General features: G+C 40.9%; 1 protein-coding gene across 1 annotated transcript in view; it reads right to left on the bottom strand.

Moving 5' to 3' along the window:
• Positions 1–25,166, bottom strand: part of prss59 (serine protease 59, putative) — a 70,236-nt gene that overhangs the window by 5,329 nt on the left and 39,741 nt on the right. Inside the window, exons 5-8 of the mRNA XM_072256963.1 lie at positions 21,330–21,444; positions 8,673–8,874; positions 4,958–5,048; positions 2,906–3,102 (exon numbers count right to left, since the gene is read on the bottom strand). Coding sequence (XP_072113064.1) covers positions 2,906–3,102; positions 4,958–5,048; positions 8,673–8,874; positions 21,330–21,444 — 605 coding nt within the window. The remainder of the gene's footprint in view (positions 1–2,905; positions 3,103–4,957; positions 5,049–8,672; positions 8,875–21,329; positions 21,445–25,166) is intronic.

The following is a 25,166-nucleotide window of genomic DNA, read 5'->3' as shown; positions in this document are numbered from 1 at the left end:
CTTTCCATCTCTAACAACTGTATCTTACCTGCTGAAGGAGGGCATTCAGGCCATCAGGTCTGCACTGGCTCTCAGCAGAACAATCCCGTAAGTCCTATATTGCATCTTCTTATTTGCCTTTAGCTCTGCAATTTCCATCTCCCTCTATCTCTGTCTGTCTATCTTTCTCTCTTTCACACACACATGCCTATCAACTGCCCTCTGATCCTTTTCTAGTTTATACAATATAGGAGTAAAATCAACTATTGGATTAATCATCCAGCACTTCTGAGGGTGTGGGGAAAATTAGACTACTGGAAGGAAAGTCAAGTAGGAGAAACTGCAAGCTCCAGGCAGGTAATACCTGAAGTCATGATTGAAGATAAATCTTTGGAACTGCCAAGGTGCAGCACTAGCAGTTGTGCATCTCTGCTTCACTACTCACTAACGTAAAGGTACACTAGCCAATGAAAATGGTTTTCTTTATCTCTCCCCTGTTGACTTCAGAAGTACAAAATGGGACAGTTCATACGTCCTGGGAGCTTGTCAATATGAAAAGTTAAAATCAGAGAGCTGACAAACTGTGAGGGCTATTTTCTTACCCTGAAGTTACTGAATAGGTCTAGGAGCAGCAAACCAGTAGCTGGTTTTTTACTAAACCAGGTAAAATGGATCTAATTCTAGAAGGCTACATCACCCCAACCAAGATCAGCTTCCTGAGTACAGACCACAGACTGCAATTTTGGTCAGCATTACTCACTGCTCTGTCATTCTCAGATTTTGGCAGTTTATTTAATAGAAGTCTGATTTAAGAATTATTTTGAAATATGGAAGTAATAAAGCCTTGGTAGTAATCTATAACAGAACACTGAAGTAATTCAAACAATCAAAGAAAAACACAAAATACTCCAAAACTAAAGTGATATGGTCCCTTTTTAGGCATTCACAGCATGACAATGAACTAGTTTTAGTGAAACAAAAGCAAGATCTTTGAAAATTCGGGGTTGCATTGTATCCATGAACATTATCTTGTCTGCTTGTTAGTTCTTACCAAAATAACCCAGGCCACTAGCATAAATTGTTGGCCATCCAATGAAGGATGACAATCTGATTCCTTGACTGAGTGGTTAAGAAAGAAACAAGTAAACTATACAAATGATCTTTCATGGACAGGTCATGCATTTTGGCAGGCACAAATGAAAATGAGAATGTACAGTAAAATAGAGTCACTGTTTGAAATAATGTCATCCAAATCATTGACAAATAACGCAAAAAGAAGTGGTCCCAACACAGACGCCTGTGGAACACCACTAGTCACCGGCAGTCGACCAGAAAAGGCTCCCTTTATTCCCACTCTTTGCCTCCTGCCAATCAGCCAATGTGCTATCCTTCTGAAAATCCAAGGACCAAACATCCACTGATTGTTCTTTGTCTACCCTGCTTGTTATTTCTTCAAGTAATTCCAACAGATTTGTCAGGCAAGATTTTCCCTTACAGACGCCACACTGACTTTGGCATTTTTTATCATGTCCCTCCAAGTCCCCTGACACCACATACTTAACAATCGACTCCAACATCTTCCCAACCACTGCATTCCGCCTAACTGGCCTGTAATTTCCTTTCTTCTGCCTCTCTCTCTTCTTGAAGAGTGAAGTGACATTTGCAATTTTCCAGTCCTCTAAAACCATGCTAGAATCCATTGATTCTTGAAAGATCATTACTAATGTCTCTACAATCTCTTCAGCCACCAGTTTTAGAACCCTGGGGTGTAAACCATTTGGTCCAGTTGATTAATTTACCTTCAGATCTTTTAGCTTCCTAAGCACCTTTGACCTACTAATGGCAAATTCACTCTCTCCTATCCCTTGACACTCTCAAACTTTCAGCATGCTGCTAGTGTCTTTCACAGTGAATACTGATCCAAAATAATTATTCAGTTTGTCCATCATTTTCTTGTCTCTGATTACTAGCTATTCAGCAACATTTTCCAGCAGTCCCACATCTACACCCGCCTCTGTTTTACAGTTTATATACCTGAAGAAACTTTTGGTATCGTCTTTAATATTATTGGCTATCTCTCATTTGTCTTCCATCTTTTCTTTCTTTAAGGATGTGTCATTCTTCTGCTCCAAAACCTTGTTATGAATGTCCTCTACTAAACGACACCCTCGATTACATAAAATACTGTGTAGGATATAGTTCCTGTTTTAGGCATCTAGGCACACAATGTGTCTGAACTTGTTTTTGTGTACTTCAAGCATACATGAAAAAATATATAACAAGCACAAATATTTATTATTGTATTAATATACAATATTGTAACAGAAGATAATTTTGGTACATTAAAATATTCTAGACGTAGTTCAGTCCCTAACTGCTGCAACTTTATTAGAATATAGAAGATCTAACAGTACAGCACAGAATAGGCCTTTCGGCCTACAATGTTGTGCTGACATTTTAACTTGTTCCACGATTTATTAATGCGGAAGAAAATACTCATTTTACAAATTATTGTTATAATTATTTTCTTTAGAGTATCTAATCTTCCACTTGTAGTTAAGCTGTTTATAAATAGCTGATAATAATTAACTTATACTGAATCAGTCACCAGTTTTATGACCAGTTTTATTTAGTCTTTACTTGCAATTTTTAAAATAATATCTGCAAAAACATTTATTAAGACAATGATTTCAACTTAAGCACATACAGACTTAATTTTTATTTTGATGTTGGTCAGGGCCAGTACTTATTATATCCAAAGTTGGTTTTAAAAACTATGGAAACTTAATTTTTACTGAATATGGTTTCAATTTATGTGATCCTCAGCACAGAATCAACCGATATTTTTTAAAATGGCTTGGATTTCACAGATGATATAAGTGTAAACTAGCAGAAATTGGAACAATTATATTCTTAATATCATTACCTTGAATGTAAATAGCTCTATGACCTTTGGTAATGCTCAGTACATGCCAGGGATCCTTTGAGCCATTTGGAAAAACTATTCGACTTCCTTTAATGTTAGTACCTCCATAGTTTTCATTGGTGTGCTGTACAGCATCAGCAAGTACAGTATGATTGAATGCAGGACCAAATAAATCCATGCATTGCTGCAGTTTGTAACTAAAACAGAAGAGAGACAGAAAACAAAACAAGATTTTGTAAAATAGTTCCTTTTACTTATATAATTAACGAAGGCCTCAAGTTGATCCAGATGGGCAGGAAATAAGATTTTGGCATTCCACTGTGAACTCTTAAAAAAAAACAAACATAAAATGAACCTTACCATGTTTGTCTTTATTAAGATTATTGTCTTGTAAAACCTTTACGAAACAATTGATTTTGAATTTGTAAAATAGATCTCCAATGAATTAACTTTGATGGAATCAAAACAAAGCATGAAATATTAACACTGGAGTTATTTTGCACGAAAGATGTGATCGTTTCTTTTATATTAATTTTTTCCCAACATTAATAAGAAAAGTGGATGGGGTGGGCTTAAATTTTAAAAAAATAGGGTTGTTTTAATACAACAAACTTCATGAATTTAGGATATAACAAAGTGCTGTAGAGCCAGTGAAATATTTTTGAAGTGCTGTCACTGTTGCAATGTGAAAATTAAGACAGCTAATATACGCATACAAACAGTAAAAAGGGGACCAGATTTGTTTAAAAGTTATTAGTTGAAGGAAAAAAAATTGAGCACATCAGGATTTCTCAGTTCTCATGAGACCACATATCCCCTGAAAAAACATACAAAACTTCAGTTTAAATCCTTATTCAAATTGCAATAAATTCAATGTTTCTTTCACATTACAGAGAACAGGCAACTAAAAATTAGGTGAACAACTTATGAGTGAATTTGGATTCCATAGTTAACAGAGGTATTGACTTATAACCAAAACACAAATGGCATGTTTTGTGAATTCCTCTTGCTTTTTGCTTATTTCTTCATCCCACAATACTCTAATAAAATTCCCAGAAAATCTCAGAATGAATTCTCACTGGTAAAACCAATATATAACAGGCATAAATCTCTGTATAACTTGGCTTACTAGTTTTCAACAAACTAAAGTCTGAAGATGGTTAATGGGCAACAACTTCTGTATTCCAAATGTGCAGAGTCATCCTGAAAAATGAATATTTAGTATTAAATAAATAACGAATAAGTAAACTTAGCAAGGAAGAAACTGTCCCAACTAATACAACAAAAGCAAATGGATTGAACAGGGAAATTTCTGAATTGGCAGCATAACTGTTGGCAGATATTTGGCAATGGGAGAGAGTAGGTGAAAATAGTTAGAAGAAAATCAACCCAGGCTATAGATTCAGTACAGCAGTCATTACTTCTTCATGAAAGGGGATTGAATGAAGAGACACAGATTTATCAAGCAGGGGCCAAATTAGTGTGCTACCCATTCCTACAAGACCTGCAAGGACAATCAATGGTCTGGACTGCATTATGAAAGATGGCAAAACTCACCACAATCCTCAGCAGTTATTAATATTATTACTAGTACAAAACAGGTTCTACAGTAAATTAATGCAAATAGTGGTTTAGATTTTCCTTCACTAGTTGTGTACTCCATTGCTGGATTAACATATTGTGTTTAAAAGGATGAAAAAACACTGCTAGTGGAACACAATTTGCGACAAATAAAACCAGATTCTTATTCAAGCAAAACACACAATTCTGAAGCAGTCAAGCTGAAGGGCTTCGGCCCGAAACGTCGACTGTGCTTTTTTCCATAGATGCTACCTGGCCTGCTGAGTTCCTCCAGCATTTTGTGTGTGTTGCTCAGATTTCAAGCATCTGCAGACTTTCTCTTGTTTGTTTCCAGTTTCTGATTTTCTTATTTTTGTTCTACATCTAAATGTGAGATTACTCAAGAATACTGTGATTTAATTTTCCTCACTAAAAGATAAGTGACGAATAAGAGCACACTACAAGTATCAAAGAACCTAGAATCCAATTTACCTGAGGGGAAAACCAGCAAAAGGCTGCTGCAGAGATTCAGTTGACTGATAATATCCAAATTCTGTACATGACTGATAAGCCCATTGTCTGCCTGAAATAAGTGAAAAATTCCATTGAAGAGTGAAAACATGTAAAAAAATACACTGTGGCTAAGTGCATAAACATATAAAAATACTTTGTGCCCAAGCAGGTAAATGCTGAATACAAAGTGCTACTAAGTTTGCATATCAAATTGTGGGCCAGCCAGAACACCAATTCCCTTCTTCAAAAATTATCTCACTGCCTACGAGGTAGCAAGAGGGAAAGAATTTGCTTCCTGCTTCTGACTAGAATCTAGTGAGACCACTTTTAAAGTACATGTTTTTAATCATTTTTATGTGGATGGTGTCAACTTTGATGAGCGTTCCCAAAGGTTGAACAACTGACCAAACAAACTATGCCTGAAGACTAATCACTTTGGCATTCAGTGGTCAGGGAGCTAAAACTTGACATTAGATGGTGACCTCAGCACCGAAAAAGAAAGATTAGGAGGAAAAGAGTTAAAAGGTAGCAGCACCAGATGGAACATTTCTATTTTCCCAATCTTTTCCAGAATATTTTTAATTTGTATCAACTTAACATGGGAATGAGATAAGAAGCACTTGGAAGACAATTCAAGAACAAGGTTACTGACTGTGGCTCATGCATGCCCACACAATGCAGCATATTTGAAACACTGGTATCATTCACTGCAAGTTCTTATGCTGGTTCTAACAATATGTTAGAAAAAGTTGAACTGTTATATTTTTGTGTCCTGGATTGGGCATCAGTTTACAAAGGCCATGTGAAATCAGAACGATTTGAATTATAAGGCACTAATTTCATTTATTACATCTTAAAAGAACTTTAACATTATGCTGAGAAGGCTCTGCTGAATAATGAGAGCTGACCATATTATTTTAAAGTAACTGATTGAATCCAATGGAAAATAAATTATCATTGGAAACAATCATGAGTGCAGTTTTGAAAATGTACCTTCATTAATATTTGTTTATTACCTATTCACTCAGAAAACCTAACTATCAGAGTTTTCACTCAATTCTAACTCTAATATTTATAACAAATATTAATATTAAACCCAAACCTCAATGAAATTCTACGGCCCAATCGGAAGGAATGTTTTCTTCATAAATCCGTAAATATTTAGACTTTTGCAAAAAAAAAGGCACAATGTATGTATTCAGTTTGGAAATCTGTTTCTAAAATAAACTTCTAGCTACACCAAGAACCCAGTTTAAAAACTAAACTCATGGACAAAGAGGGAGGAATTGGACTTGACAGAAGCTTATGTACACTCAATGTGCTAATCGTTTCTTTTTGTGTAGTAATAATTCAAATAATTCCATGTGATAATGAAATAAATTTAAATAAAACATGATTGGTATGGTGGTGCCAAGAAAACAACCTCTCCTCAATGCTGAAAAATGAAGGAGTTGATCATGAGGAACGGAGACAGACTTGCTCCTATTGACATCAATGGGACTGTAGTTGAAAGGGCGAGTAGTTTTAAGTCCCTCAGTATACACATCACCAAAGATCTCACCTGGACTGCATATACTGGCCATGTGGTGATAAAAGTACAACAGCGCTTCTTTCACCTCAGATGGCTGAAGAAATTTGGTTTGAGTCCTCAAATTCTCAGGACTGTCTATAGGGGCATCATCGAGAGCATCCCGACTGGCTGTGTCACTGCCTGGTACGGGAACTGTACTACCCTCAGTTGCAGGGCACTGCAGAGAGTGGTGAGACAGCCACTGTGAACTTCCCTCTTTTCAGGACAGTACATCAGCAGGTATGTAAAAAGAGCCTGCAGGATCATCAGGAACTCCAGCCACACCAACCACAAATTGTTTCAGCTGCTTCCATTTGGCAAATGGTACCGCAGTATTAAGGCCAGGACCAATAGCCTATGGGATAGCTTCTTTCACCAGGCCCTCAGTACACATTTATCAATACACATTGATTTGATTGCATATCTGACAGTACATACATGTATACAAACAATTATATATACTATCTTAGTGTTTGGGCAATGTCTTCCCATATTTTCCTTCTTATTGCTTGTACATAGCGATGGAGACACAACATAAAAGATTTTTACTCCCTCATGTTGTGAGATGGATGTAAGAAATAAAATAGATCTTAAACCTTAATCTGTTAAGTTACAAACAAATTATTATTAATGAAAAATGAACTACAGAATGGTCAATAGCAAAAGCACAGCCCATGAAGCAACATGATCTATGTTGTACCCAACATTACTTGAATATCTAATAGAAGAAAGTATCTCTCACAACATACACATAATACATGGGAATTGTGCACCATACTCATTTTATGTGGCTTCTGTAATAACAGAACCCAGCAAAACAACATTACTTTCACCATATTTGTCACAACTTATCTGGCTATCAAAAGTCTGTTCTCCTGTCCAAGGAATTATCTAGCTTGTACTTGCAAGATTATATTCAAATATGGGTGAATGATCAACATTTTACCAGTCAACGGTTTCAAAATGGGAACAACTTTCTGGGGGCAAGAAATCCTCCCACTCCCAGTAATCTTGAACAGCACAAGTTCTGGTCTTGTATCTGTAGAGTGGATTGTTAAATAGATGGTTTTGCTCTTCCATGCAGACTGATGACAATGATCTAGATTTTAGGAAGGAGATGTGTTCTATGCAATGAGTGCTGTGGTGAGCTGGGGAACATGGAGTATCAGAACTCTGAATGCCCTGCAGATTGTAATGAATGGGTACAGGAGTTAGGAGGTTCTCGCCTTAGGCTGGATGGATTCCAATTCCTGAAGCTAGATTCTTATTACATCAGTGTCATTGGAGCAGATATTGATAAGACCAGAATTAGGCCACTCAGCCCAATGAGTATGCTTCGTCATTGTATTACAGCTGATTTATTAGCCCTCTCAATCCCATTCGCCGGCCTTCTGCCTGGAACCCTTGATTGCCCTGACTAATCAAGAACCTATCAACTTCCACTTCAAGTAAATCCAAAGACTTGGTCTCCAAGGCTGTCTGTGGCAATGAATTTCATAGATTCACCTCTCTCTAGCTAAAGAAATTCCTCCTCCCCTCTGTTCTAAATGGACGTCCCTCTATTCTGAGGTTGTGTCCTCTGGTTTTAGACTCCACCACTTCAGGAAACATCCGCTCTGTCTTGGCCTTCAATATTCGATAGGTTTCAATGAGATCCCCCCTCCTCTTCAGTCTAAACTCGAAAGAGGACAGGCCCAGAGCAATCAAATGCTCCTGTACATTAACCTATTATCTCCGGTAATCATTTTCCTGAACCTCCTTTGGACCTTCTTCAAAGCCAGCTCAGCTTTTCCTAGATAAGAGGCCCAAAACTGCTCACAGGATTCCAAGTGCTGGCTAACCAATGCCTTAATAAACCTCAGCATTATATCCTTGCTTTTACACTTCAGTCCTCAGTGCAGGCATTGCATTTCCAGAGGACTAGAATATAAAAGCAATGATCAGGGACTCCAGTAATAGTGGTACAGGAAGCCAGAAGGTGCCCATGAATTCTACTGTTAGCCATGGAGACAGACAGATTGACAGACATTTCCAATGATGTGTGAAACTATTCCAATTATCCACTAGTTTTGTACTCCAAAATACAATAAGGTAGCAGTTTTTAAATAGTGGCTGTTTTCCTACTTCCATCTGCTGCTGGAGCAGCCCAGGAAGTGTTCAACATATCAGATAAAAACTTGCTGTAACTTGCGTCCAGACATTTTTCTTCATATGTATCCAGTAGGAGCTGAGAAACCTTTGCATATCTCTTGTACGGTATACCCAAGAAAGGATTCTCCATTATCGTACAGAGCACGTCAATTGTGATGTTGGCACCTTTTGGGTCCTGTTTAAAAAAACATATAAACAAATTACTAGAGACATTTAAAGGGAACTCATGAACAAGTACATTATGAGAAGACAGTTAAGTTCAAGTTTATTGTCACAACTAAACAAAACAACTTTATTTCAGACCACAGTACATCCACAATGCATATATCATATACAGCACTTAAAACAAAATATTATCACAAAATAATTAATGAAATATAATTCAAAAGTTATGTTACAATAATGAAAGCCTACTGTTTCATGGCTAGACTGTACTACGATGAGGAATGTCTACCATTCCACGCCAAGACTATATCACAACAAGGAATGACAGCAGATCCATGCCTAGAACACATTTCTGGAAATCTGGTTACTTGGCTGCCTACGTCCCACCTGCATAAAGATCAAGGCTTCAGAGATAAGGACAACAAAGGCGGGTGGGTTTGTGGGAGGCAGAGGAGCAGATACAGGATTCCTTCAAGTCGGTGAACTTGACTGTGTTCAAGAACTCTCAGAGGATATACTACTGTTTTCACAGACTTTATAAAACCGTTCTAGATGAGTGTGTCACCACAAAATCATTTGGAGTCTTCCTCAAACAGAAGCCCTGGATGAACCATGAGATCTCCAATCTGCTAAGGGCCAGAACAGTGTCATTCAGATCAGGTGACCAAGTAAGACATATGAGGTCCAGAGAAGATCTTTGGAAAGTCAGCTCCAGACCAAACTTGAATCACTGAAGGGTACTTGACACCTGTGAAAGGGCTTGAATGCTGTTACCTCTTACAATGTGAAACAAAGCAACATAGGTGACAACAAGGCTTCACCCCCAGGTGAGCTCAATGCCTTCTATGCTCATTTGACCACCAAAACGTGGAGGAACCTTCACGAACTCTCACAGCCACTGGTGATCCTGTGATTTCAGTCTCTGAAGCCGATGTAAGAACGTCCCTCAGGAGGGCAAACCCACAGAAAGCATCCAGCCCAGGTGGGGTGCCTGGCCGAGTACTAAAGACCTGTGCTGATCAAATGGCTGGAGTGATCACTGATATCTTTAACCTCTCACTACGATAGTTTGAGTCACACACCTGCTTCAAGCAGGCTATGGCTATACCAGAGTGCAAGAAGAACATGGTACCTGCCTCAATGGCTATTGTCCAGTAGCTCTTACACCCACTGCGATGAAGTGTTTTGAGAGGTTGTTGATGAAACATATCAACTCCTGCTGGAGAAGCGACTTGGATCTGCTCCAATTTGCCTACTGGCACAACAGGTCCACAACAGATTCTATTTCATTGGCTCCTCACTCAACCCTGGAACAACTGGACACCAGAGCAGCATACAGTGCTCTTTATCAACTACAGCTCGACATTCAATACCATCACGCCCTCAAAACTAATCAGTAAGTTTTAAGGCCTCAATACCTTCTTGTGCAATTGGAGCCTTGATTTCTTCAGTTACCAACTCTAATCAATTCACATCTCCTCCACAATCTCCATCAGCACAGTTGCACCACAAGGCTGTGTGCTTAGCACCCTGCTCTACTCACTTTATACTTACTTATGTAGCCCCCCCCCGGCCAGCCTCAGGGTCGCTCGGCTCGCTGTCGTCTAGGGAAACAGCCCTTGGCCCTGCCAAACTGGGTAATTAGTTTGTGTGGATGCTGTGTGATGTACCCCACCCCGCCCAAATAACAGACCATACACCAGATACGATTAAATGATTTACAGTTTATAGATATTACTGGAACTATATAATTAATAGAGAATAAAATATAAAAGGAAAATCAAAGGCGCCACACTTATCAATCTCTTCGTGCACAAACAATTGGAGCTTAGGACCCTTCTTCTTCACCCTGCGACCCCTCGGACCACCTCGACCGGCCACCTGGGACCAACAACGGTGGTTGACCAGACGCTCCACACGAGTGCGTCTCCGTCTCCTCTCCTCGCCGAACGCCCTGCTCGGGGTCCGACCCTGTTAGCAGATCCTCTGTCTCTCTCTCCTGCCTTCTGTCCCGAAACCCCGCGCATACAGTATCTTCAAATACACCAAAAACATAACAACTATCCCAATTGGTTCGTAACATATTCTTATCACACTCTAACCCAAAACAAGCTACTAGCGCAAGAACTTTCTCAACGTTTAACATAACAGAGAAGCATTCCTAAGTATAACATAACAAAGAAGCCATTTTAATTAGCCTACACAGTAACAAAAAAGATAAAACCCCTTTACACTTATTTGTGAGACTAAGCACAGTTCCAATGCCACTTTAAGTTTGCTGATGACACCACTGCCGTTGGCTGAATCAAAGGCAGTGATGAATAAGCATATTGGAGGAGAATGAAATTCTGGCCAAGTGGTGCCACAACATCAACCTCTCACTCAATGTCAACAAGACCAAGGAGCTGACTACAGAGTTCAGGAGAAGGAAACCGGAGGTTCATGAGCCAGTCCTCATCGGAGGATCAGAGGCGCAGAGGCTCATTAATTCCTTGATGCTATCATTTCAGAGGATCTTTCTTGGGCTCAGCACATGTGCAATTATGAAGAAAGCACAGCAGTGCCTCTACCTCTTTAAAAGTTTACAAAGATTTGGTATGGCATCTAACTTCTATAGATGTGTGGTGTAGAGCATCACGGCCTGGTATGGAAACAGCAATGCTCTCGAACAGAAACCCATACAGAAAGTAATGGACATGGCCCAGTCTGCCATGGGTAAAGTGCTCCCCATATTGAGCACATCAAAATGGAGCACGGTCACAGGAAAGCAACGTCCCTCTTCAAGGACCTCCACTACTCGGGCTATTCTCTCTTCTCGTTGCTCTCATCAGGAAGAATGACCAGACCACCAAGTTCATGAACAGTTATTACCCTTCAACCATTAAGCTCTTGAACTTGTGAGAATAACTTCACTTGCCCCAAAGCTGAACTGATCCCACAACCTATAGACTCACTTTAAAGCACTCTACATCTCATGATCCTGTGATTGATTGATTGATTGATTTATTATTTCTTTTGTATTTAAACAGTTTTTTGTCTTTTTCACATTGGATGTTTGTCCTGTTGCGTGCAATTTTTCATTGATTCTATTATGATTTTGGGATTTACTGTGTATGTCCGCTAGAAAACAAATCTCAGGGTGGTGTATGGTTACATATATGTACTTTGATAATAAAGTTACTTTGAACTTTGAAAATGCATGTGAAAAGCCATTGATGTGTAATGGAGAGTGGTTGACTTGTGCCTCTCTGAAGTCCACAATCATCACTTTTGTCTTGTCCACGTTGAGGCTCAGGTTGTTGTTCTCACATCATTTGCCAAGCCTCCCTACCTCCTCTCTGTCTGCCAACTCATCACTGGCATCACTGAGGCCAACCACTGTTGTAGCATCAGCAAGCTTGATGACGTGACTTGAGCTGGATCTGGCTGTGCAGTGGTGATCAGCAGCAGAATGAGCAACAGCTCTGGGGGGAGCAGTGCTTAGTCTGATGGAGCTTGAGAAGTTGCTGCCAACTTGGACTGACTGGGGTCTTTCCGTCAATAAGTCCAAGATCGCGTTACAGAGAGGGGTCTTGAATCCCAACTAGAACAGTTTACCCACCAGCCTCTGCTCATGGCAAACACAGAGTTGAAATTGATGAACAATATCCTGGCGAGTGAGTCATTGATTTCTAGGCGGGACAGAACGGAGTGGAGGCCCAGTGAGCTAGTTTGAGAAGTCGGCGAATTGGAAAGAGTCCAACGTAGCTGGTTTAGGCCAGTTACTGTCACTCTCTTGGGCATTGGAATGATGCCTGATGCATTGAAGCCTGCAGGGACACTGGTCTGAATCAAAGATACTGCACTCAGTTCTGGTCACTTCACTACAGGAAGGATGTGGAAACCACAGGAAGGGTGCAGAGGAGATTTTACAAGGATGTTGCCTGGATTAGGGAGCATGCCTTATGAGAATAGGTTGAGTGAACTCAGCCTTTTTCACTTGGAGTGACAGAGGATGAGAGGTGACCTGATAGAGATGTCTAAGATGATGAGAGGCATCATTGATCCTGTAGAAAATCAGAGGCTTTTTCCCAGGGCTGAAATGGCTAGCATGAGAGCGTACAGTTTTAAGGTGCTTGGAAGGAGGTATGGAGGGGATGTCAGGAGTAAATTTTTTATGCAGAGAGTGGGGAATGCGTGGAATGGGCTGCCAATGACAGTGGTGGAATCAGAAACAATAGGATCTTTTAAGAGACTCCTGGATAGCTATATGGAGCTCAGAAAAATAGAGGGCTATGGGTAACCCTAGGTAATTTCTAAGGTAAGGACATGTTCGGAACAGCTTTGTGGGCCAAAGGGCCTGTATTGCGCTGAAGGTTTTCTATGTTTCTATATCTGTTAGGACCTCTATTAGTTGGGCTGCAAAATCACTCAGCACTTGACCAGGCATGTTGTCAGGCCCCACGGCTTTGCTTATTTATTAACCCTCCTCTTACCCATTATTTTCTGCCAGAGAGAGAAAGCTAAGCAGTAAAATAATAGTCATCTTATAAAGGATTGAGAAGGGTTTATAACAGAAAAAAGGCCTTTATTTTGGCCTAAAATTTATGCATCTAAACAGATGCGGTAAACTGTTATTGCAGTTATGTCATTTCCCTCATGGTCTCCCAGCTGCAGATTTAAGATGGGACATCGTAGGGGATTCAGGAGTTATGGAATTATGTGAATATACCAGATGTTAACTCAAACAAGAATGAGTCTTCAGTTCTTCATGTAAATTGCAAGCAGGAATCTGTTTAAATTTAAAAGGGCATCTTTGTAAACAAGAATTGTGCAGCATGCTAACGTAGTGACTTGTGTAATGTTATTACAGCATCAGTGACCTGGGCTCATTCCTAGCATTGTCTGTGAGGTGTTTGTCTGTTATACCCGTGACAGTGTGGGCTTCTGCTGGCTTCTCCACTGTCCTGTCACGTTTCAAAGACGTACGGGTTAATAGGTTAATTGGACATATGGGTGCAACTGGTCAACACAGGCTCATTGAGCTGGAGGGGCCTGATACAGTCCTGTGTCTCCAAACAAAGATAAACAGTACTGTCTATAGACTATAATCTACTGGCCAACAGCAGGGACTGGCAGCTCAAGAGATTTCAACAGCTTGGTTTACAAACTGATATAGCCATGAGCCATTGTTCTCACATGCATCAGCCAAATGTAAAACAATGTTAATTGTCCTCCTTCAAACCAGGCAACTAAGCACTGTGACAGCTAAGTTATTTAGTCATGTAGTATATCAAACATGCTCACCGGTCATAAGTATATTTGTCTAGGCATGATTGGGATATTTGTGTACCAGAGAGTCAGCCTTCAGAACACTAATCTGGGGAATGTGTATTCTCTGTCCTCACAAATTTTTAGACCACTCATATGAAGCACCTTGTTCCAGCAAAGGCATTTGAAGAGCTATCTTTCAGTTACAGTGTGTTCCCATTGTAAATAGTTAATTCAACCGAACCAGTTTTAGTCTCAAAATATTGAAGTAAACAATGTCACTCTAGTTATTGAAATTGCATCAAACCACTTAAAGGAAAAAAGATTAGCTTTATTTATCACTTACTCATTAAAACATCAAAAGAACACTGAGGCTGGTCAAAGAACACTGAGGCTGTCTACAAGAAGGGTCAGAGCCGTCTCTATTTCCTGAGGAGACTGAGGTCCTTTAACATCTGCCGGACGATGCTAAGGAGGTTCTATGAGTGTGTGGTGGCCAGTGCTATCATGTTTGCTGTTGTGTGCTGGGGCAGCAGGCTGAGGGTAACAGACTCCAACAGAATCAACAAACTCATTCGTAAGGCCAGTGATGTTGTGGGGATGGAATTGGATTCTCTGACGGTGGTGTCTGAAAAGAAGATGCTGTCCAAGTTGCATGCCATCTTGGACAATGTCTCCCATCCACTACATAATGTACTGGGTGGGCACAGGAGTACATTCAGCCAGAGACTCATTCCACCGAGATGCAACACAGAGCGTCATAGGAAGTCATTCCTGCCTGTGGCCATCAAACTTTACAACTCCTCCCTTGGAGGGTCAGACACCCTGAACCAATAGGCTGGTCCTGGACTTATTTCCTGGCATAATTTACATATTACTATTTAACTATTTATGGTTTTATTACTATTTAATTATTTATGATGCAACTGTAACGAAAACCAATTTCCCCCGGGATCAATAAAGTATGACTATGACTAAAACATTCAGTGAAGTGCTTCATTTTGCATCAACAACTGAAACAGTACGAGGATTGTGTTGGGGAGATCCCACGAATGCTCTCGTGCTCCCAGCCCCAACTCAGCTCGTCCACAGCTCACTAATCCTAACCCTAATCATATATTTTTAGAATATGGGATGAAAGTATAATATGTACTTTGAGTTCAGGAAAACACTGTTTCAAAGTTCTCCAAGAGAATGCATCCCTGTTGTGATGAATAAAGACATCTTAGATCATAAATACAAGAGGTTCTGCAGTTGCTGGAATTCCAGAGCAACACAGTCTGAGGTGCTGGAGGAACACAGCAAGTTGGGCTCCATCTACGGAATGTTGTTTTGAGCAGAAACTGCTCATCAGTACTGAAAATAAAGGGGGAAGAAACCAGAATAAGAAGATCGGGGAGGGGAATTAGTACAGTAGAAGGTGATAAGTGAAGGGGAAGGGAGGTGGCTGGGAGAGGGGTTGAAGTGAGAAGCTAGGAGGTGAAAAGTGGAAAAGGTAAAGGGCTGAAGAAGGATTCTGATAGAAGAGGACAGTGGTCATGGGAGAAATGGAAGGAGGAGGACACCAGAGGGAGATGATGGGCAGATAAGGAGAAGAGAAAAGGTAAGAGGCAAGTCAGAATTGGGAATGGAAGAAAAGAGAAGGAGGAGGGGGGAGAAACTACTGGAAGCTGCAGAAATCAGTGGTCACGCTGTCAGGTTAGGGACTACACAGACAGGACATCAGGTGTTACTCCTCTGACTTGTGAGTGGCCTCATCTTGGCAGCTTCTGTTACTCTCCAGTGACTTGGTTCACCGTCACAACAGACATTGGAGATCCTGGGGGTTTGGACACAATCAAACAGACATTGCACATTTCAATGTGGCTGAGTTCAGTGAAATGTTGGAGAGGGACAACTAGTAGCTGCAGTTACAGTTAGGGAATCTGAGCATTTTAATCTAATGAGATGTCAGTGGGTTTGTCAGGACTAATCAGGGCTTTGGTGTAGAGTAGAAGAAATGCTGCCTAGGACCTCAGTTAGGTGGGTTATTTCTCTGTCACTAATTCTATCCACATTTATTATTTCCCCACATCCATGCTTCTGTTAACATATCAGTCAAACTTTACCATGAAGTGCACATCTAAAAGATATCTGTTCAGGAATATGATTATGGGCAAACACACTCACCACGAAAGCTTTCACCGACAGGCCTATTATCTTTGAAATTCAGGGTACTTGGAGGCACATGATAAAATATGCCGTAGACAGCATGGTTTCCTCAAAAGAAAATCTTGCCTGACAAATCTGTTGGAATTTTTTGAAGAAATAACAGGCAGGATAGACAAAGAAGAATCAGTTGATGTTATGTACTTGGATTTCAGAAGGCCTTTAACAAGGTGCCACATATGAAGCTGCTGAACAAGCTACAAGCCTATGGTATTACAGGAAAGCGTGTGGATAAAGGAGCATGGATAAACAGTGGCTGATTGGTAGGAGGCAAAGAGTTGGAATAAAGGGAGTCTTTTCTGGTTGTCTGCTGGTGACAAGTGATATTCTGCAGGGGTTTATGTTGGGACCGAATCTTTTTATGTTATATGTCAATGATTTGGATGATAGAATTGATGGCTTTGTTGCAAAGTTTGCAGACAATATAAAGATAAGTGGAGGGGCAGATAGTTTTGAGGAAGTAGAGAGGCTACAGAAGGACTTAGACAGATTAAGAAAATGGGCAAAGAATGGCAGATGGAATACAATGTTGGGAAGTAAATGGTCATGCACTTTGGTAGAAGAAATGAAAGGGTTGACTGTTCTAAATGGAGAAAAAAAATACAAAATCTGAGGTGCAAAGGGACTTGGGAGTCCTTATGCAGGATATTCTAAAGGTTAATTTGCGGGTTGAGTCTGTGGTGAGGAAGGAAAATGCAATGCTAGCATTCCTTTCAAAGAGACTAGAATACAAAAGCAAGGATGCACTGGTGAGCCTCACTTGGAGTACTGTGAGCAGTCTTGGTCACCTCGTCTTAGAAAGGATGTGTTTGAAACTGGAGGTGGTTCAAAGGAGGTTCACGAAAATGATTCCAGGATTGAATGGCTTGTCATATGAAAAGATTTTGATGGCTCTGGGCCTGTATTTACTAGAATTCAGAAGAATGAGGGGTGACTTAATTGAAACCTATCGAACGGTGAAAGGCCTTGATAGAATAGATGTGGAGAGGATGTTTCCTAAAGTGGGAGAGTCTAAGACCAGAGGACACAGCCTCAGAATAGAGGAGCGTCCTTTTAGAATGGAGAGGAGGAGGAATTTCTTTAGCCAGGGAGTGGTGATTCTGTGGAATTTGTTGCTAGAGACACCTGTGGGGACTATGTCTTTATGTATATTTAAGGTAGAGGTTGATATGTTTTTGATTCGTCAGGGCGTGAAGGGATACAAGGAGAAGGCAAGAGATTGGGGCTGAAAGGAAAATTGGAACAGCCATGATAAAATGGAACAGCAGAATCGATGTGCCAAATGGTCTAATTCTGCTTCTATATCTTATGGGAAATACATTGAAGGGATTCTGTGAGGTGAGAAGGGCTATTCTCTTCTTTGTTTTTCTTTTTCAGTTATGTCTGCAGTGTTGATTGTGTTACAAAACGCAGCTTCTGGGAGCTTGGGGGAGACTCAGAAATTCTCTTTGATGAAATTCTGTGGTTTGCTTCATTCAGTGATTGCTGTGCTCATTTCCTAGAATGGGGTTCTTGTCATGACATCTGCTTCCTCCGCTGCACAATCTGATCTTTGTGAGTTTTCAGTCCTCTCCCACTGCACAGCAAGAGCAGTAAGATGAGGAAGAGGCTGAGCATGAGGATGGCAGCAGACAGATATCACAAGGGCCAGCTTTGTGCATAATGTCAGGATGTGCCTTAAAACCTTAAGGCTCTTTTGATTAACCAGTCTACCAGCTCTGGTCACAAACCAGAAGACTATCCTTGTAAATTGCCATCAGTTAAAAAAGTAACCAAAACTAGGCACTTGTTTATGAGGGCTACCTTTGCATCTTGGAACTGTTAATAAATCTGCATTGTACAAAGTTGAGGCATTACCTCTCAAAGGCTTATGCAATTTATAGAAGTCCTTTTAAACTCAAAGTACCCTATCAAAATCTTTTTAAAATGATTACATTTCCTGCTTTTCCATTAGTATGCTTTCAGAAGGAATAAAGGAGAAGAGTTAACAAAATGTCTGTTGAAACTGAGACCAGGGAAGTATAGCAGAGCATTTAGAAAAACTGAAGCTAATCAGGCAAAGTCAACATGGTTCTCTGAAATGGAAATCTTGTCTGATCAACTTATTTTGATGATAGTGCCAGTGAACAATGCTACAAAGGTGACAAGCTCATAACAGGTCATGAAGGAACTCTTTTCCTTCCTTTACACCTTTTTTTTATTTCAGATGTATTCTGCTTCTGCTCGAGCCTGTTATCTATATTCTGGTGGTGGGTCTTCTGGTCGATCAGCGATCTGGTGCTTTTCTGTCCACGAGACTGTAAGCGATGCGTGCGGCATGGGGGCTAGGAGGCCTGGAGACGGGCTGAAAGCCCATTATCGACTCCATCGCCTGCTGGTTAGAGTGGGTGCAGAGTTGAGTGAGTGTTCTATCAGCCTCACACTGCCTGCTGCTGGAGGAGGGTGTCTGCATCCAGCCATCTCTCTCCCACTCTCACTCACTCCTCTTGAGTTCAAGTGATTTCTCTCTCTCCCTTGATGCCAGTGGAGGATGGCGCTGGAGTAAGGATTAATCGACGTGGTTTGCAGGTTGGACTCTAATTCACGTATGATATGCTCCAGTTTCTGGTTGCTCCTGTTTCTTTGCTGCTATTTTTGGATGATTTTGAATCAGGACAGCCTGCAGATAATGAACACCGAGCTGAACTGAAATATGCCTTTTGATTTTGTGTTTTCTATTCTGTGTTGTCGCTCATTTTTTTGTCACTGTTTGCATGTGGAGGGTGGGGGGTAGGGTGCTGCGGCTTGATGTTTTTCTTTGAACGGGTTCCATGGCTCTTCTTTGTTTCGTGGCTGTCTGTGGGAAAGACAACCCTCAGGGTTGGATATTGCATACGTAGTTTGACGATAAATTTTCTTTGAATCCTTCGAAGGAGTAACGTGCTGTGTATCAAAGGAATCCATTTGCATCAAAGTTTGTGAAAAGTAAAAGCTCAGTGCTGCAGGAGGTAACATGTTAGTGTGGACGGAGTTGTTTCACTGGTTAGCAAGATGTAACAAATGGCAAATGCTGCAGGGCATTATCATCTCCATCATGAGCACTAGCCTCCTCACCTTCAAGGAGATCTTTAATCAGCAATGCCTCAAGAAGGTGGCATCCATTATTAACCAGGACATGCCCTCTTCTCATTTCTACCCTCAGGGAGGAGGTGAAGAAGCCTGAATTCACATGCTCAAAATTTTAGGAACAGCTTCTTCCCTCTACCATCGGATTTCTGAACGTACCATGAACACCGCCTTATTTTTGCTCTCTGTTTGTACTACTTTTTAATACATATTTCTTATTGTAACTTACATGATTTTCTTTTACACATTGCACTGTAATCCTGCCACAAAACAAAGAAGTTCAAGTAATAACGTGATAATAAAGCTGATTCTGATTCTGATGCTGGTTTCAGTGTTAGGACCTCACAATTTGACAGGTTTCATGCAGTAAGTAAGTTGCGTGAACTATGATTGCTAAGTTTGCTGATGGCACCAAGATAGGAAAGTAACTTTTCAAATTGACATAAGGAAGATATGGATTATTTGACTGAGTGGGCAAAGGTCAGGCCAGCGGTATGTATCTTGAGAAAATCTGAAATTGCCCATTCATTTGGAAAAGTGAAAAAGATGCACTTTATCTAAATTGCAGAGCTCTGGTATATAGGACTTGAATATTCTGGTGCTCAATTTGCAAATGACTAGTCTGCAGCAAGTAATTAGGGAAACTAATAGAGAGTGTCATTTCTTTTAAGTGGAATTAAATATAAAATTGTCAAGCTTATGCTTCAGTTCTATCGGCTGTTGTTGAGATCACATCTTTGCTTATTGTATGACCTCCTTAGTCCAATCAAACTTAATTCATTGGAAACAGTTCAGAAAAGTGTTACTAAACTAATTATTTGAATAGAATGTTTTGCCTAATTGTGAAGGGCCGCAAAGCTAGACTTGCATCTATTGGAGTTTATACAGGATGTTAAAGGGGATGTTTCCTCTTCTGAGAGAATCTGAGGCCACGGTCACTGTTTAAATCTGACTATCTTCATTTAGGAAATTTCTCTTTCTCTCTCAGTGGGTCATGACTCTTTGGAACTTCCTTCTTCAAAAGATGTTGGAAATAGAGTAGATGAATATTTTAAGGCAAATGTCTATAGCCACTTAAGCAAGAGAATTAAGGGCTACCAGAATTAATAGAAATGCAGAGTTGTGGTTACAGTCAGATCTGGCATGAGCTTATTGAAAGGCAAAGCAGGTTTGAGAGATTGGGCAGCCCTCTCTGTACTTAATTAGTATGTTCAAATATGTTAAACAGTTTGTTAATGGAAGCCTCTTAACTCATTCCATCACAAACACTGAGAACGTTTGGAGGAGAAAATCAAAAAACTGCAGTTAGAAAGAATTATAAACTTGGCAAATCTGAATACTTAACTTTAAAAAGCTATTTTTTGCATTCTGAAATTAACTATTAGGTTCTTGTGGAAGCTTTGTGTAAAAATATTGTATGCTATTTGCTAACGTTATTATGAAAAAGTAAAAAAAATGAAGCAATCTTAGATTTATTAGGGATCAAACATAAAAATCCATATTTTGTGGAAATGCCATCTACTTCATTTCCTTTAGATCATCCCTTACAAGTTTGGCAACAGTCAGAGGTAGTGGATAGGGCTTAGCTGACTGAAAAGCTCTTTCAGTATTTTTTTGCAGTCGGGGCATGGACATCAATGCCTCATTTGTGTTGTTGGGCCATCCGCTATTTAAAGTCTTGCTGTTAAGGATCTGGATACCTTATCAAGTAAGTTCCAGTTGCTAAATACTCATTGCTCCAGAGAGCACAGATGGTTGAAATTAGTTGGAAAAATCAAGGCCACAGTGTACATGAAACAAGCCATATCTCTGGTGTGAGACAAAGCACAGTCTTCTATCAGATATAGAAACATCTGCTGGTATTTTTTTTAAAACATACAATTGGTTTGTTTCAGTGCTTACCTCAAAAACTCTGTTGTCCTTATTATATTGAACCACATCCATGAAATTCCCAGCCAATGTCTCCAATAAATAAGCAGAATCCATTCCAGATTTTATTTCAAGTGGGTCACATAACCTGAAATGGTGATGGCCAATGGTTTGTTATTTTAAAAGAATAATATGTTGAAAAGTGGAATAAGGTATAATTAAATTTAAATTAATTTAGTGTCACATGTTAAAGTGTTTAATATTTTGTATGCTAACAGTCTTTTTACCTTTCTATAGAGCACCTACCACTGCCCGTTAAAATATTTTACTGCACTGTCCCAACATGCACACTTACAAGAACAGTGTGAGTGTTAGCGCAACACCATTACAGCACAGGATGTCGGAGATCGGAGTTCAATTCTGATTTCATCTGTAAGGAGTCTGTGGAACCTGTGAGTTTTCTCTGAGTGCTCCGGTAGCCTCCCACTGTCCAAAGATGTACCAGTTGATGGGTTAATTGGTCATTGTACATTGTTCCATGATTAGTGGAGGGTTGAATAGGAGAGGGTGGGGAGTTGATAGGCCGGAAAGGCCTACTTCCCACTTTATCTCTAAATATAAATAAGTAAATAAACTTTCAATCACCCGCCAATAGAAGTCCTTTGGACTTAGATCCAAAGCAAACTTCCTGCCTATAAAAACACAAAGGAGAATACTTAGTACTCTTACTCCAATAGCTAGAAGAATAAGTTATGAGATTGGTGAAAGCTGGATTCTTACGCTTTAGAAAAATGCAACTGAGAAAAGACTCCATCGAACAACAAAGCAAATTGTAACTATTAATTCAACTTAAATTTGTATTTCAGGAAGAGATATACTTACAGGTATAATTATAAAAACCTATATTTACAACAATTAGCAGGAAGTTTCCTTTAGTGCCAAATTTGGTCAGTATAATTGTCCTTGAAGTGAGTAATGATACATCACTAATCTGAACTGCTGAAGTGCATGTGGTAAAAACACTTCAGAGTTGAAATGGAAGGAACAGCAGAACTTTGACCACAAGTTATGAAGGAAAATCAATACCATTCCAAAGCAATGTATACAAAATGCTGAAGGAGCTCAGCAGGTTATGCAGCATCAACAGAATGGAATAAACAGTTGATGTTTTAGGCCAAGCCCCTTCATCAGGACTGGAAAGGAAGGGGGCAGAAGCCAGAATGATAGCAGAAACCAATTGAAAGGGAGGATGGGTGGGTGGGGGGGGGGGTTTGAAGTTAGAAGTTGGGAGGTGATAGGTGGAAAAGGTGAAGAGTTGAAGAAGAAAGAATCTGATATGAGAGAACAGTGGGCCATGGGAGAAATGGAAGGAGATGGGGGACCAAAGGGAGTTGATGGGCAATTGAGGAGAAGAGAAGAGATAAGAGAAGAGTCAGAATGGGGAATGGAAAAAGAGAGAAGGAAGGGGGATGAAATTACTGAAGTTGAAGAAATTGATATTCATGCCATCAGATTGGATGCTACACAGATGGGAAATGTGGTGTTGCTCCTTCAGCATCATCGTGGCAGTAGATGAGGCCATAGACTGACATGTCAGAATGGAAATTAGAACATAGAATATTAGAACGTTTTTGGCAAGAACAGGCCATTCAGCCCAACAAAGCTTGTCAAATTCCTATTCACATAGTGTATTGAAATAGCTATCGAGTTTAGACTTGGAAGTGCCTAAGGCAATACTCTCAACTATACAACTAGGTAGTTTGTTTCATGTGTCCACAACTTGCTGTGTAAAGAAATGCTTCCTAATGTTAGTGTGAACCCCCCTCCCCCTTAACCAGTCTCCACCTACGGTCCATGTCCTTGAAGATGGATTAATTTTGAAGTAGCAGCTGGCATTCACCTTACTTACACCCTTCGTGATCTTGAACACTTCTATCATATCTCCTCTCATTCTACATCTACTTAGGCTAAAACGATTTAATTCTTTCAGTCTTCTTTCATAGCTCATACTCTGCAGATCTGGAATGAGTCTAGTTGCCCCTCTCTGAACACTTTCCAGTGCCTTCACATCCCTTACATAACAAGGACACTAATCTTGTATATAGTACTCAAGGTGTGCCCTCACAAGTGCATTATACAGCCTATATACAATCACAGACCTCCTTAAGTACCCTTTGATATACGTTGTCTGGCCCTGGAGATTTATTAACTTTCAGCCTTCTCAGTTGAAGCAGGACCTCACTTTCTAAGATTTCTAAGTCACTGAAAACAACCTTATTGTTCTCTTCACTTACTGGCATATTACGAGTTAAGAGTATCTGCTATGTCCTTCTCTGCATAAATTAGCACCCCACTATTATTCCTAATACACTCAACTTCCTTCCCATTTTTCTTTTACCAGTGAAGTATTGGAAAAATCTCTTGGAGTCAATCTTAGTATCATCAGCAATATCCTTCTCAACCTGCCTCTTGGCAATCTGATTATCCTCTTGACTCTAGACTCATAATTTCATATGCCCTATGGTTAACATCATTACTATTTTTTCGGTATTCCTCATTTTGCTGTCTTTTCTTAATTTTTTTAAGTACATTGTGGCGGCCCGCACACAGGGGACTCAAACCACCATCGGAAGCCGCGGGTAGACACGCGGTAGCGCGTTTGGAACTACCCGCTCGGGGCAGACCTTCCGGGGACAGTCTGACGTCATGTCTGCCCCGTGGGTCGCAGGGGCCCATGGAAGGGGCAATTTAAGCGCGCGATTTCGAATCAGTAAAGGCATTCTGAGTTCAGCTCTCTCTGCCTCTGTGTGTTTCTTTAGTAACGCGTTTGCACGCGACTACATTGGTGACCCTGACGTTCCAGACGGCATCTGGGGCTGGTGACTCAGCGACCAGCCATGAGTTCAAGCAACTTGCACAGCGCGGTCTCTCTGAAGCTCCTGACTTTCTGAGCCACTCAGCCCCACGTTTGGTTCTAGCAGGTTGAGGCCCAGTTCAATATCAGAGACATTACAGCTGACGCCACGTGGTACTACTACATGGTCAACACGCTCGATCAGGAGACAGCAGGCCGGATCATCGACTTCCTACGCCAGCCACCAGCGGAGGACAGGTACACTGAGCTTAAGGCTCTCCTGATCCGTACCTTCGGACTCTCCCGCTGCGAACGGGCCGTGCGGCTCCTACACATGGACGGCCTGGGCGACCGCACACCATCCGAGCTCGTGAATGATATGCTGGCGCTCATGGACGGCCATAAGCCCTGCCTTTTGTTTGAACAGTTGTTCCTCGAGCAAATGCCAGAGGACATTCACCTCCTCCTCGCGAGTGAGGATTTCAGCAACCCACGCAGGGTCGCGGCTAAAGCAGACGTCCTTTGGCAGAGCAAGCAACGTGGATCAGCCTCCACTGGCCTAGCCACGATCGTGCGCCACAAAGCCCAGGCCCCGCAACTGAAGCCGTCGAGACCCACAGGGGAAAAAGACGAAAGTTCAGAATAATGGTGTTTCTATCACCAAAGATGGGGCTCAGGTGTGCGCCTCTGCCGTCCACCATGTGCTTTTCCAGGAAACGCTGGGGCCAGCCATCACTAATGGCTATGACAGCTGGCCACCAAGACAGCCTCCTGTACCTCTGGGACCAACACTCCAGGAGACGCTTCCTGGTAGACACTGGGGCTGAAGTCAGCGGACTCCCCCCTCCCGAACATGGACACTCGTAACGCGTTCCCAGGCCCCGAATTCACTGCTGCAAATAGAAACATAGAAACATAGAAAATAGGTGCAGGAGTAGGCCATTCGGCCCTTCGAGCCTGCACCGCCATTCAGTATGATCATGGCTGATCATCCAACTCAGAACCCTGTACCAGCC

The sequence above is a fragment of the Mobula birostris genome, chromosome 4 (genome assembly GCF_030028105.1).
Source record: "Mobula birostris isolate sMobBir1 chromosome 4, sMobBir1.hap1, whole genome shotgun sequence".
NCBI classification, from domain to species: domain Eukaryota; kingdom Metazoa; phylum Chordata; class Chondrichthyes; order Myliobatiformes; family Myliobatidae; genus Mobula; species Mobula birostris.
Note: the sequence above shows the minus strand (reverse complement) of the source record. Positions and strands in the feature narration are given on the sequence as shown.